The sequence below is a fragment of the Electrophorus electricus genome, chromosome 6 (assembly GCF_013358815.1).
Source record: "Electrophorus electricus isolate fEleEle1 chromosome 6, fEleEle1.pri, whole genome shotgun sequence".
Taxonomy (NCBI): domain Eukaryota; kingdom Metazoa; phylum Chordata; class Actinopteri; order Gymnotiformes; family Gymnotidae; genus Electrophorus; species Electrophorus electricus.
In genome coordinates, this window is record NC_049540.1 from 292,501 (window position 1) to 305,429 (window position 12,929).

General features: G+C 44.5%; 3 protein-coding genes across 6 annotated transcripts in view; 1 reads left to right on the forward strand and 2 right to left on the reverse strand.

Annotated features, from left to right (window-relative positions):
- Positions 1 to 744, reverse strand: part of aifm1 (apoptosis inducing factor mitochondrion associated 1) — a 23,999-nt gene extending 23,255 nt beyond the window's left edge. For all 4 annotated transcript variants that reach the window (XM_035527650.1, XM_035527649.1, XM_035527648.1 and 1 more), the window contains exon 1: positions 495 to 744. In XM_035527650.1, coding sequence (XP_035383543.1) covers positions 495 to 582 — 88 coding nt within the window. In that variant the 5' untranslated portion in view covers positions 583 to 744. The remainder of the gene's footprint in view (positions 1 to 494) is intronic.
- Positions 745 to 2,644: 1,900 nt separating this feature from the next.
- tnfsf10l4 (tumor necrosis factor (ligand) superfamily, member 10 like 4) lies at positions 2,645 to 4,486 on the forward strand. Its single transcript, XM_026995802.2, has 5 exons — positions 2,645 to 2,970; positions 3,341 to 3,484; positions 3,568 to 3,613; positions 3,698 to 3,784; positions 3,952 to 4,486. Exons 1-5 carry the CDS (start codon positions 2,791 to 2,793, stop codon positions 4,335 to 4,337), a joined length of 843 nt encoding a protein of 280 aa, XP_026851603.2. The 5' UTR covers positions 2,645 to 2,790; the 3' UTR covers positions 4,338 to 4,486.
- Positions 4,487 to 6,918: 2,432 nt separating this feature from the next.
- Positions 6,919 to 12,800, reverse strand: nono (non-POU domain containing, octamer-binding). Its single transcript, XM_026995799.2, has 10 exons — positions 12,713 to 12,800; positions 11,818 to 11,968; positions 10,700 to 10,893; positions 10,187 to 10,488; positions 9,055 to 9,150; positions 8,569 to 8,765; positions 8,316 to 8,500; positions 8,103 to 8,133; positions 7,870 to 7,949; positions 6,919 to 7,510 (listed from the first exon to the last, which is right to left on the reverse strand). The coding sequence occupies exons 2-10, from the start codon at positions 11,966 to 11,968 to the stop codon at positions 7,418 to 7,420; spliced, it is 1,329 nt and encodes a 442-aa protein (XP_026851600.1). The 5' UTR covers positions 12,713 to 12,800; the 3' UTR covers positions 6,919 to 7,417.
- Between the last annotated feature and the right edge of the window lie 129 nt (positions 12,801 to 12,929).

Sequence of the window (12,929 nt, forward strand, 5' to 3'; positions counted from 1 at the left end):
ATATTACACTGCTGTCAAACATAACGTGCGATTTCCTAACATTGCCTCAGCTTGTCATTCGGTTCTGGTAGATAGCTAGCTAGGCTTGTTAGCTAGCATGTTTAGGTTAGTAAGGTCTGTGTGTGTGTGTGTGTGTGTGTGCACGCACTTAGATAGCTAGCTAAGCTAAGATAATGCAAGATAAAACAGCAACCGAGTTTAGCTAGCGCTGTAGCTAGCTAGTTAGCTCACTGGGGGTGTAAAAATACCGGATTACTCTGCGTATGAACAGAACCGACGGCTAAAGTGGGGCAGCTAGCTAAGTTACGTTGGTGGTGCAGTACAGCTAGGTTAGGTTACGATGATTGCGCAGCTATACTAGGCTAGGTTACGCGCAGCCGGCGTTAGGTTAGGTTACGCTGATGGCGCAGCTAGCGTTAGGTTAGGTTACGCTGATGGCGCAGCTAGCGTTAGGTTAGGTTACGCTGATGGCGCAGCTAGCGTTAGCTACTTGCCTTCTCTCTTCCCGCTTTGCCGACACAGAGTTGAAGAGGCTCGAGCCAACGGAGCCATCTTATTCCACACTGTTTTGCATTGAAACATCGTCCCACTATGCTCGCTTTGCCCGTTTGCCCGTTTACCATAGAGGACTAACTCAGCTTACACACTCGTCTCCGCTACAGGGTCCAAGCGCACCGTGCAGCTCTATTTGATTTACGGGAGGCCCGAACCGTTGGTTCAGTCAGTTTTCTTTACGAGTTTCCGGTTTCGACCCATCGTCCCGCCCTCTGCCGGCGCTCATTGACTCTCATACTCACGCACAGTTCATCGATTGGTTGTTTGTACATTACACAATAAAGCTGGCTTATCCATTGGTGCCTGTAAACCCACAGGTCGATGATGGCGCTGCGTAGAGCGGTATGTCTTACAGCTGCGCCTGAAGCACTGAAACACTGAAACATGTTTCATCTTTATCATCTCAGCATGCGACATGCAAGTTCAGTTCAGCTTCTGCATTTGTTTTTCTGTTGGTAATAGTTTATAGCTAACCATGTTTTTCTCAGAATATCACTAATATCGGACCACACTTTTCTTTTATATCAAGTTTCAAGTTCAAGTTTGGTTTATTTGTCACATACATAGTCATACACAGTATAACTCGCAGTGAAATGGTGGAGAGTGCACTGTCCAAACTGAGGAAAAGAAAACAGGGGTGCATAGAGAAATATATATATTCTATATATGTACAAAAATATGTTAACAATGTATGTACAATATATGTATATTATGTTTATATACACAATGTACAATGTATATGGTTATGTATATATATGTACACAATGTACACAATGTACAGATCCATTTTGTAAAATGACATATTTACAGTTATATTAACAATGCAAATTAGGAGAGAGCACCAATTTCACACACAGAGCCTTAATGTAAAGAATATATTGTGAACTAATTTCCATAAATAACACCAGTTGTGTTATTTCACTGTCGCTCCCACACTTGACAGGTGGTGACGTACAAAACGTATAAATAATTTTAAAATGTAATGGGAGGAATGTTGACGAATATAACGGAGTAAAAGTACATATTTGACCTCGCAAATGTACTCGAGTAAGAGTATAAAATACTCTTTTAAAACAACTCTTAAAAGTGCGGTGTGATCAAACAGTTCCTTAAGTAAATGTGACTACCCACCTCTGCACGCTAAACCATTTCAACTCAGATTTAGAGATTTATTCATTAAGGGGTCTAAGCCTACATCAGTAAAACATTTAACAGTTAAGATGCACTGTGCAACTCGTATTGTAAAAAGCACTATATAAATATATTTGACATGACTTGCATATTCAAAATGGGTTTAACACGCTTGATATAGTTGGTATAGTTGATCTGTTTTGCAGCTCTGACTGCGTCATTCGTATGACCATGATGATGTGTGAATCATATAGACTAGATCCTGAGACTAACTCTAAGATTAGTACAAAGGATCAGAGAGTATGACCTTCACAAGTGTCATACGAAGTGTAGTTGTGACAGGCTGGAGTTCAGTGTGCAGACACTGATATATTCAGTGTTCAGGGTTTGATTTGTCTCACACACACACACACACACACACACACACACACACACACACACACACACACACTGCTGAGTGGTTAAAACAGACTGTGTAACATATAGGCCTATGTACACAATAAATGGTAAAACAAACAAACAAAAAATTCTAAATTTATTTATATAGCACTTTTTACAATAAATGTTGTCACAAAGCAGCTTTACAAATGTCCAAGTCCAAGCCCCCAGTGAGCAAGCCAAGGTCGACAGTGGTGAGAGAAAACTCCCTAGAGCATGAGGAAGAAACCTTGAGAGGAACCAAGACTCAAAGAGGGGCCATCCTCCTCTGGCTGGCAATGGTCACCACAATAACAATGATTTTAAGAGAAAAACAAATAAATAATAGTAAAAAGAGAAATGTTTTAAGAATGCAATAAAATAAAAAAATAAGAAAATAATACAAGAAAATAATATAATAAAACCTGACACACTGACTGCGTTTATTTGATGCTATTTGGTGAATGACAAACGTTAAGTGTGATGGCGCAATCAGAGCGTCTCTCCCACGGAGGCGGCGCAGCCATGCAGGGACTTTCCCACCAGGCACACTAACGTCAACACGGAAGGGTAAAGGAATGTCAACCTTTGACTCGTCGCCATCTGTCTCTTAATGTAAAAGGAAAGTGACCTCAACTTTTTTGTTTTTACCAACCATGCAAATATTTCTCACAGCAGAAGTGAAATATGATATCAATGTCAGATAGTCAGAGCGGCACAAATTATAATCAGCTGGATGCGGACACGACAGGAAAGAAAGAGTGTAAAAGATGGAATATTTACTTTCTGGTTTTATGTTTTTGTTTGGGCGCTGAAACGTTCGTCACAAGCTGTCTTCTGTATGGCTTTGCCAGTGATATACATGCGGTAGGCTAAATAATAATAATTTGTATTCTTTCCTCCTGTTTGACTTGTGATTACATATAGGACAGAGTCTTTGCATGAATACAGCAGCGTTAATTCCGTTTATTATCTCCATGTAGTTAAATCTTAACTTAGAGCGGACAGTTCCTATGTAGTCAAATGAAACACGATTGCTGATGTGTTATAGGGGTTATACTACATGGGTATTTAGCGTAGGCTATAGCGCATATAGTGTTGATATCAAAATTCTGTGTCGTTACAAAAACATTCATTTGGGTTCTCAGTAAAACTTGGGCTGGGCCCAACTGTGTTATGGGTACATAAGTCTTTGAATATTTGGGCATTTAATAACTTATTTTTCCTTCACTTTGAGACCCGTGAATCGTTAACCCATGGCGGCTATCCTGTCGACTGTCTTTACCAACTCGCCGATCCAGAAATTCAAGGGGCTGCAGACTCGGAGGGAACAGCGAGCTGCAACTTGATGAACAACGCAATACAGAACGGCGTCCACAAGGTACTGGCGACAGCCACCACCACCATCACGCCGAGTCAAACCTGGACGGCGAAAATGACTTTCTTTGTTCTTATTTCATACAGAGACTCCTGCTAGACATCCGTAATTCCTTATGGCGCACTTTAGGAGGTAAAAGTCTACCATTACTTTACAAATGACATTATTTTCTTATTTTTATGTGAGCGTGAACATCTTTTATGTGCTCTTTCACAGAACACAATATTACACAATCTTTCAAACCAGCTATACATCTGGGAGCAAAGCAGGGGCTGAAACAGTATCACTACCTGCAGAAGACAGGTAGGTCAGTGAGGTGGTCTTAGTAGAAGACAAGGGTTTCCAGCCAACAAGCAATAGCTTATTCAATGTTTTTTATTGATTAGATATGCTGTTGGCTGCTTGTGTAAATACACACACCCGTACGTACGTACGTACGTGTGTGTGTGTGTGTGTGTGTTGCCCGTTAGATTGGCTACAGTGGGACAGCAGAAGTGGACAGAGCAGTCAGGAGGGTCTGATGAGGCTCGGCACAGACGGGGAACTCGAGGTGCCACAGAATGGAATTTATTTTGTTTATTCTCATGTTCATTTTGAAAGCACACCTGGGCTTCATCTGCAGTTTATGCAATACTTATTCAAGAGGAGAGCGATGTCTCCACAGTCAGCGCTGCTGTCCAAGGCTGCATCTTCTCCATGTCTCAGCTCAGAGTCCGGTGTGGAACTTTATTCCAGCCAGCAGGGGGCGCTGTTTCACCTAGAGCGGGGCGACTGGCTCTCGCTATACGTGCTCAACACTGGTGCTGTGCGCTTCTGCCCAGAGTCAACGTACTTTGGGGCATTTATGATAAACTGATGTAGCCTTTGATGTATGTAGAGTGTCCCAGGAGCTGGGCCAAGCTAGATATACTTCTGCCATTCCTTAAAGTATTAAATATATCTCTCAAAGTGTTATTACAAAGTAAATATTTTATAAAGTGCTCAAAAGCAACAATATATAACAAATGTGTGTCATGGTCTGAATCCTTTTATAAGCAGTGCATATCAAAGACACATTTTGATACAGGCTTTTAAAATGTGACATTAAAATACTACAGACTACGTGAGTGGGAAAAAGGCAACATTATCCATGCAGCAATGCAAGTAATTCAAAGTAGACATGTTATATACTACACTAGGACAATAACAGACATGCTGTTATATACCACACTAGGACAATAACAGACATGCCGTTATATACCACACTAGGACAATAACAGACATGCCGTTATATACCACACTAGGACAATAACAGACATGCCGTTATATACCACACTAGGACAATAACAGACATGCCGTTATATACCACACTAGGACAATAACAGACATGCAGTTATATACCACACTAGGACAATAACAGACATGCCGTTATATACCACACTAGGACAATAACAGACATGCCGTTATATACCACACTAGGACAATAACAGACATGCCGTTATATACCACACTAGGACAATAACAGACATGCTGTTATATACTACATTAGGACAATAACAAACAAATAAACAAACAAACAAACAATGTGCAGTACAGACCTGCCAGAGCGTCACAGGGAAAGACACCCAGCGTCTGGAGACATCCTACCAGAGCTACCCTACCAAAGCGTCCCAGGTAGACTCTCAGCATCTGGAAACATATACAGTATAGACCTGTGGATATGTGTACATTACAAGCCTAAGGATATGTGTATAGACCTGTGGATATGTGTACATTATAAATCTGAGGATATATGTATAGTTCTGTGGAAACGTACAGTATAGACCTCTGTAAACGTGTATAGACCTGTGGATATGTGTACATTATAAACCTGAGGATATATGTATTGACCTGTGGAAACATGTACAGTATAGACCTGAGGATACGAGTATAAACCTGTAGAATCATTACAGTATAGACTTGACCTTAGTTTGTCGCTGCTCTAATACATTTGGTTTGGTTATTATACATGCATGACATTTTATCAAACGCTTGATTTGTTGTTACACATGTGCATGTATGTAATTCTGCACTTTTATCGTTTTCTACACAAATCTACACTTTTGATGTTTGCAGGTTATTACATCAAGTTTTCCCCCTTCATCACCCACAATGATACCGAGTAGTTCATCATACCTAAAAGTCCAACACTGAAATCCTGAACAAGAGCACTGAAAATTCTGAGTGCATTTCTGGCCAAGCTATCCTACCCCAACCCTAAACCCTACTCCATCCTAACCCTAACCCCTACCCATAACCTACCCTAAACCCTACTCCATCCTAACCCCTACCCATAACCTACCCTAAACCCTACTCCATCCTAACGCTAACCCCTACCCATAACCTACCCTAAACCCTACTCCATCCTAACGCTAACCCCTACCCATAACCTACCCTAACCCTACTCCATCCTAACGCTAACCCCTACCCATAACCTACCCTAACCCTACTCCATCCTAACGCTAACCCCTACCCATAACCTACCCTAACCCTACTCCATCCTAACGCTAACCCCTACCCATAACCTACCCTAACCCTACTCCATCCTAACGCTAACCCCTACCCATAACCTACCCTAACCCTACTCCATCCTAACGCTAACCCCTACCCATAACCTACCCTAAACCCTACTCCATCCTAACGCTAACCCCTACCCATAACCTACCCTAACCCTACTCCATCCTAACGCTAACCCCTACCCATAACCTACCCTAACCCTACTCCATCCTAACGCTAACCCCTACCCATAACCTACCCTAACCCTACTCCATCCTAACGCTAACCCCTACCCATAACCTACCCTAACCCTACTCCATCCTAACGCTAACCCCTACCCATAACCTACCCTAACCCTACTCCATCCTAACGCTAACCCCTACCCATAACCTACCCTAACCCTACTCCATCCTAACGCTAACCCCTACCCATAACCTACCCTAACCCTACTCCATCCTAACGCTAACCCCTACCCATAACCTACCCTAACCCTACTCCATCCTAACGCTAACCCCTACCCATAACCTACCCTAAACCCTACTCCATCCTAACGCTAACCCCTACCCATAACCTACCCTAACCCTACTCCATCCTAACTCTAACCCCTACCCATAACCTATCCTAACACTATCCTACCATAACCCCTACTCTATCCTAACCCCTACCCTAACCCCCAACACTATCCTACCCTAACTCTAAACCCTACTCCATCCTAACCCAACCCTAATTCTACCCTAACACTATCCTACTCTACCCTAACTCTAACCCCTACCCATAACCTACTCTGTCCTACCCCTAGCAGACATCTATATCCAACTATTCTATGAATGAATGAACATTTAAAATCAAACTAAGAACATTTCTCCTCACGTTTCTTCTGCATTAAAATGATAAAATCGGCAACAGAAAAAGGAGCAAGAACATAACATGGAATTCTGAATTTATTGTAAGCCGTTTTAGAAATACAGGCATTTCAGAAAATGTGACGGACATAAACGAATTTACTAACCCTATATAAAAAGTACACTGGGTGAAATACAAAATAAAAATATCACGATAAAACAAAACAAAAACAAACAAAAAAAAAAAAACGTCTATACAAAACATTCACCCTCATGGTACAAGATGGTAAATCAAAATGAATACATTTCTAAGCTTAAAACAAATCACACATTTGCCACACCTCATAAAAATGTGTGCAAGAACAACTAACCTATATTTTGGACTTAAAAATATTGTACAGTGTGTGTAAAAAAATTAATGAGGGGAAAAAAGACAAATGGAGAAGATAAAAGGGTGGGAAAGACAGAAGGGGAGAAAGAGAGAGAGAGAGAGAGAGAGAGAGAGAGAGAGAGAGAGAGAGAGAGAGAGAGAGCGCGAGAGAGAGAGAGGGAGGCAAAGAGGCAGGTCTGGCCTAGACACTCAGAATCGGCGACGTTTGTTTGGGCCAAAGTCGATAGGTGGTCCAGGGCGGGGGAAGGGCAGAGGAAGCCCACCAGGATTCCCTCCAGCTCCCTGAGAGCGAGAGAATATATTTGAGAGTTGGGAGACATAAGCACATGTAAGCACTATCGCTCCTGTGAGCGGCAGACGCCATTATCAGTATGATATTGTGTTTGCACCCCAGGGACCTGACCCCACGACCCTGTTCTTTACTGTACCATGCGCCACCTGCTCTACCAGGTGAGCTACAAACAGGAGCACCTCAGTGTTTACCACTACCAGTTATGTTGGGAACTCCTAGAGAGGGTGTGTGTGTGTGTGGGGGGGGGGGTGTGTATAGTGTAATGTGTGTGTACCTCACTGGCAGTTATGTTGGGAGCTCCTGGAGAGGGTGAGAGGGTGTGTGTGTGTGTGTGTGTGTGTGTGTATACCTCATTGGCAGTTATGTTGGGGGCTCCTGGTGCTGCAGCGTTTCCTCCCATTGGGTTCCTGTTCATTGGCAAGCCCTGACCTTTGATTCCAGCGAAAAACACAAATTAAACGCAAACACACGACCTGAAAAAGGAAAATACTACAAAACCATATTTAACCTTCAGACGGGTTAGACAGAGGAGAAAGATTGGAGGAGAGAGAGACAGACACACAGAGGTTTTTAGCAGCTCACCACCCATGTGCATCCTCATTTCCTGTTCCCTCTGTGACAGAAACAGAAAAACAACACACACACACACACACACACACATTAGTGATGAACTAATTAGTGACTGAACACGGCCTCTAGTCACCGGGGGTGTCTGGGGTCTGTCCCAACCCCAACCCCTCCGCTGGGGTCTGTCTGTGCGCGCGCGCGCGCGTGCGTGTGTGTATAAAAACACACCTTCTCTCCGAAGCCCCCTGCTGCCCCCTGCTGTCTCCTCATCAGGTCCTCGGTGTGAGCGCGTAGCTCTTCCTCCCGACGACGACGCTCCTCCTCCTGGCGGAGCTCCAGCTGTTTCCTCTTCTGCACTTCCTGGTTGTGAGCCTCCTCCATGCGCCGGAGCTCCTCCTGCCGTCGCAGCAGGTCTGAGAGGAGGAGCAGAGTCAGTACAGGAGGAGGGTGGAGTTAAGGAGGGGGCGTGTCCGGGACTCACCCTGCCTCATCAGCATGACCTGGTGTTCGTGCCGCGCTGCCTCCATCTCCTGCTCCAGCTTCTCCTGAGCCTCTTTGATGTTCCGGTCCACCTGCTCAAACTGCTGCTTCTCCATCTCCATCAGGGCCTTCCACCGCATGGCGTACTCGTACTCGAACGAGCCCGGCTGGGCGAAGCGCGGAGGCTGCTCCCGCTCCCTGCCACCAGGGGGAGATAGAGAGCACCATCCTCACTCCACAGCACAGGTTACCCTTTCCCTCTTAGCAAGACTATAGGTGGTGTGGGTGTAAATACACACACACACACTTGACTTCTGATGCCAAATGTATACACACGCGGTTCAGGAGTAGCTCTTCGCGCATGTTTGTGTACATGTATGATTTTGTCTCTGGATCTGTGAGATATAAGGCACTCACAGTACTTTAGTGTGATTGCACACACTAAGACACTCGTGGTCCTGTGGGTAAGTGTGTATGTTCCTCTTACTTGTGGTACTGCGGGTTCTTGCTGATCAGTCTCTCTGGAAGGCCCTCATCTTCATCCAACTGCTCCATAGGCTCCACTGTCACTGGCCGTGGAAACCTGCACACGCACATGAACACACACAGGATGCTGTCATGACTAACCCTACACATAATACCAGTAACAACTAACCCCCCAAAACACAAATGGACCTCACCCACCATATGCCATGGGTAATTTACATGCCTGTCATTTATCAGACACTGATCCAAAGCGACTTGAGTAACTGGGGATTAAGGGTCTTGTTCAGGAACCCAACAGAGGGAACTTCACAGCAGTGGGACTTGAACTGGCAACCTTCTGATTACTACTCCAGTACCTTCACGACTGAGACTCCACTGCCCCCATAATGACTGTCTTACATCACAGTGAACATCATCACAGCACACGATACAGAACGCTGCAATCTGATACCTCTCATATGTCAACATCACAGAGACCAATACACTCCCCACAGATACCACCACTCCGCACCGCAAATACCGCCCCCACAAATACTACCACTCGACGCCGCAAATACCGCCCCCACAAATACTACCACTCGACGCCGCAAATACCGCCTCCACAAATACTGCCACTCGACGCCGGAAACACCGGCCCTACAAATACTAGCACTCGACACTGCAAAAAGTATGGCAAAAAATAAAAGCTGAATTACACTTAGCTAATTAGAGCTTAATAACAGACTGATATTTCAAGTTGTTATGATAAATATTGCAATACTTTGAAAACACAAAACTGACAAGCCATTTACCCAAACTATTTCCAAACTTACATAATTTTATCACTTGCTTGACAAAGATTTTACTCAGCGTAAGAGGACAATACAAGTTCATAGTGTAATTGAGAAATGGAACTTATTGTAATACATGTTAAACCTCACTGGTGAACACTCGACGTAACATGATTAAGATCCTTTACCACAAACCACATGTTGGACTCTGAGCTCAGAGTATCCTCACTATCAGCAGTTCTGTGACTTCTGTGCATTTTGGATAAATTTAACAAACCTAGATCACTTTGGACAACACGGGTCTTTAACCACGTCACGTCCAGGTTCCCTACGGCACGTGTGGTGTGCGCATGTGAGACTCACGAAGTGATCAGGAAGGCTCCGTCAGCACAGCGGTCCAGGGCCTTCCGGGCTGAGGGTTTGTTGGCAAACTCGACGATGCCCTTCCCCGTGGGGCGGCCGCGGTCGTCCACGATGACAATGGCACGCTCGATGGGGCCAAACAGGGCGAACGCCTCCTCCAGAAGCTCATTGGACACGAACTGCGGCAGGTTTTTGACCGTGAGCGCAGCACCATGTGTGGCGAAGCGCACGCGGATCTGACGCCCACGGAACTGTGTGTCGTCCAGCTCTGCTTTGGCGATGTCCGCCAGCGTCTTCGTCTCCTAGAAGGAGGGAACGTCATGAGACACAGCCACCAAACACCTGTATGGGTTCTTACTGGATCTTGCTGGAGCAGAATTCATACAAACATCAGCCAAAGCCACAACGTGGCGCTATGTTCTCTGCAGAGATGATCTCCACCCTCTACCATCTCACACTCAGGAGCATCAGGGCTCCCCACAATCAACGCTCTAACTGAGCCACTGCTCTCACCAGGCGGATGAAGCCAAAACCGCGGTCCTTGTTGATGAAGATCTCGGAGGGTTTGCCATATTTGGAGAACAACTTCTCCACTTCTTCTTCGGTAGTGCCAGCAGGCAGGTTCCCCACAAACAGCCGACTACGCTGTGTGTAGGTCTTCTCTCCCGGCTTCCTAAAGCTCTGTAGGTCTATAGTCAGGGCAACGTCTGAGACAGAGAGAGAGAGAGAGAGAGAGAGAGAGAGAGAGAGAGAGAGAGAGAGAGAGAGAGAGAGAGAGAGAGAGAGAGAAAGAAAAAATGAGTAGAGAGGGAAACAGATGGCGGTACAAATGAGGAGAGAACCAGGAAAAAATAGAAAGATTAAAACCATTAATCAAGTCTGGACTGGACTGTTGACAGATTTTCTGTATAGTTTCTTTTATAATTTCCTTGTTGTAAACCATCTATAGCACATCACTTTTATTCCCCTTCACTGGACAGGAAGTTGCATTTATGCAACAATAGCGATCTCCAGGTTCTGTTGCCTAGGATACACAATCATTCATCTGAAATCATGCAGTTTGATTTTGCTGCCAGTAGTAACAGTAAAAAGAACACCATTGGGGACACAAACAGAATTCCCCAACATATGATCCTAACCCCTAGCACATAACCGTAAACCCTTCCCTACCAATAATGACAGGTAGAGAAGAACAGCAAAGTGCACAGCAGCGAGAAAACACCTCAGCTTTCACTCCAGAACATGGACTCCTACATAGCACACGGGTTTGTGCAAACACATGACCATGAGTCCATAGATTCTTATGTATATGATTCCCAAGAGCCCCTCCTACCAACTACACACCTATAAGTGGGCCCCTCCTAGTAGTGTTTAATTCCAGAACTGTCATTACAGTTCTGGGACTTGCAAACCTTTTCACAGTTTTGTAACTCAGAAAGGGCTTGTGAGATTATGGCTGGACCTAAACTTCGCAGGGTGGTACTATTTCAGCCACTGTGGCACTAGTGGCAAGAGAGTGCAAACTAAATAAGAACAGATTATTTAAGACTTTACACTTGACTGAATCAATGACAAGCCTGGCAAAGCGTGTGCTTGCATTCAGGGCCTGTCTGAGAAGAGGGGAGGCTTACTGGGGCTGGCCTGCTCCGAGGGCTCCGTGTGCTGCCCGTTGCTGTCCGATCCTCCGGTAGGTTTCCTCTGCTGCTCGTGCTGGGGGTTGGGCTGCTGTCTCGAGGGACCGTGGTTATGGTGTTCGGGACGGGGTCCTCGGTTTCCCTGCATCTGAAAACGGAGAACCATTTCTATTAGCCTACGGTAATCACACAAAAACAAAAAAAATCACGTCTTGTAGACTCCAGCCATCAGCAAACGTCTCTGAAAAATACTAAAAGCACCAGCAAAGAATAAATCCGACAGACAAGCCCTGTTTGTTCAAACATCGCAGTGGAGATGTTCAATATCTGCACGAGACCGAAGAACTCCGGAGAAGCGCTGGACATTACAGCGGAATAACTCATCATCCAGCTAGCGGGTGTGTGATGGAATCAGAACCAAGTTAAAGTATTAACAACATTCATTTTTCAGGCTAGCTAACTATGCAAGCGCTATTTTCCAATGCAGAATAATCTTGTGTAGGTAAGATGGAGCTGGCAGCATAACCAGACGGCTACACAGACACACTACCCAGGTTAGCTAACAGCAGTCCTAATGTTACACAACCATCAGGTTAGCTAGCGTATCGAGTTACAAACGCATCAAAAGCATTATTAACATGTCTAATGTGGCAAGATACCGAACTGTAAACTACACCATCGTTTATCTATTATGGCAATATGAACATTGTTAGCCGAGGTAGCATTAGCATGTTACGTTAGCCTGGCAACGTTAGCCTAGCCAAGTTACCATCCACAGGCAACCTTTAAGTTGGCAACGCCAGTAAAATACGATTGTTGTTAACGAGCCATATTCAGTCATTAAGGCGCCAGCTACGTAACTAAGATGTTGTACACGCAGAAATACAGTTACCTTTCTGTAATTTATAAATATTCCTCTAAAAACCGGTCGCAAACAACAGTAGGTTGACCACAAAGAAGACTGGAGGCGGAGCAGAGCACAACGTAACTTGATATCCTTACTAACTGTTCATTTGCTGTTATTGCTTTTTCAAAACGATGAATACGAGGTTTGATTGGACAATTTTATGCCAATAAAATGAAACACTGTTTTCTGAACCTTTTCATTG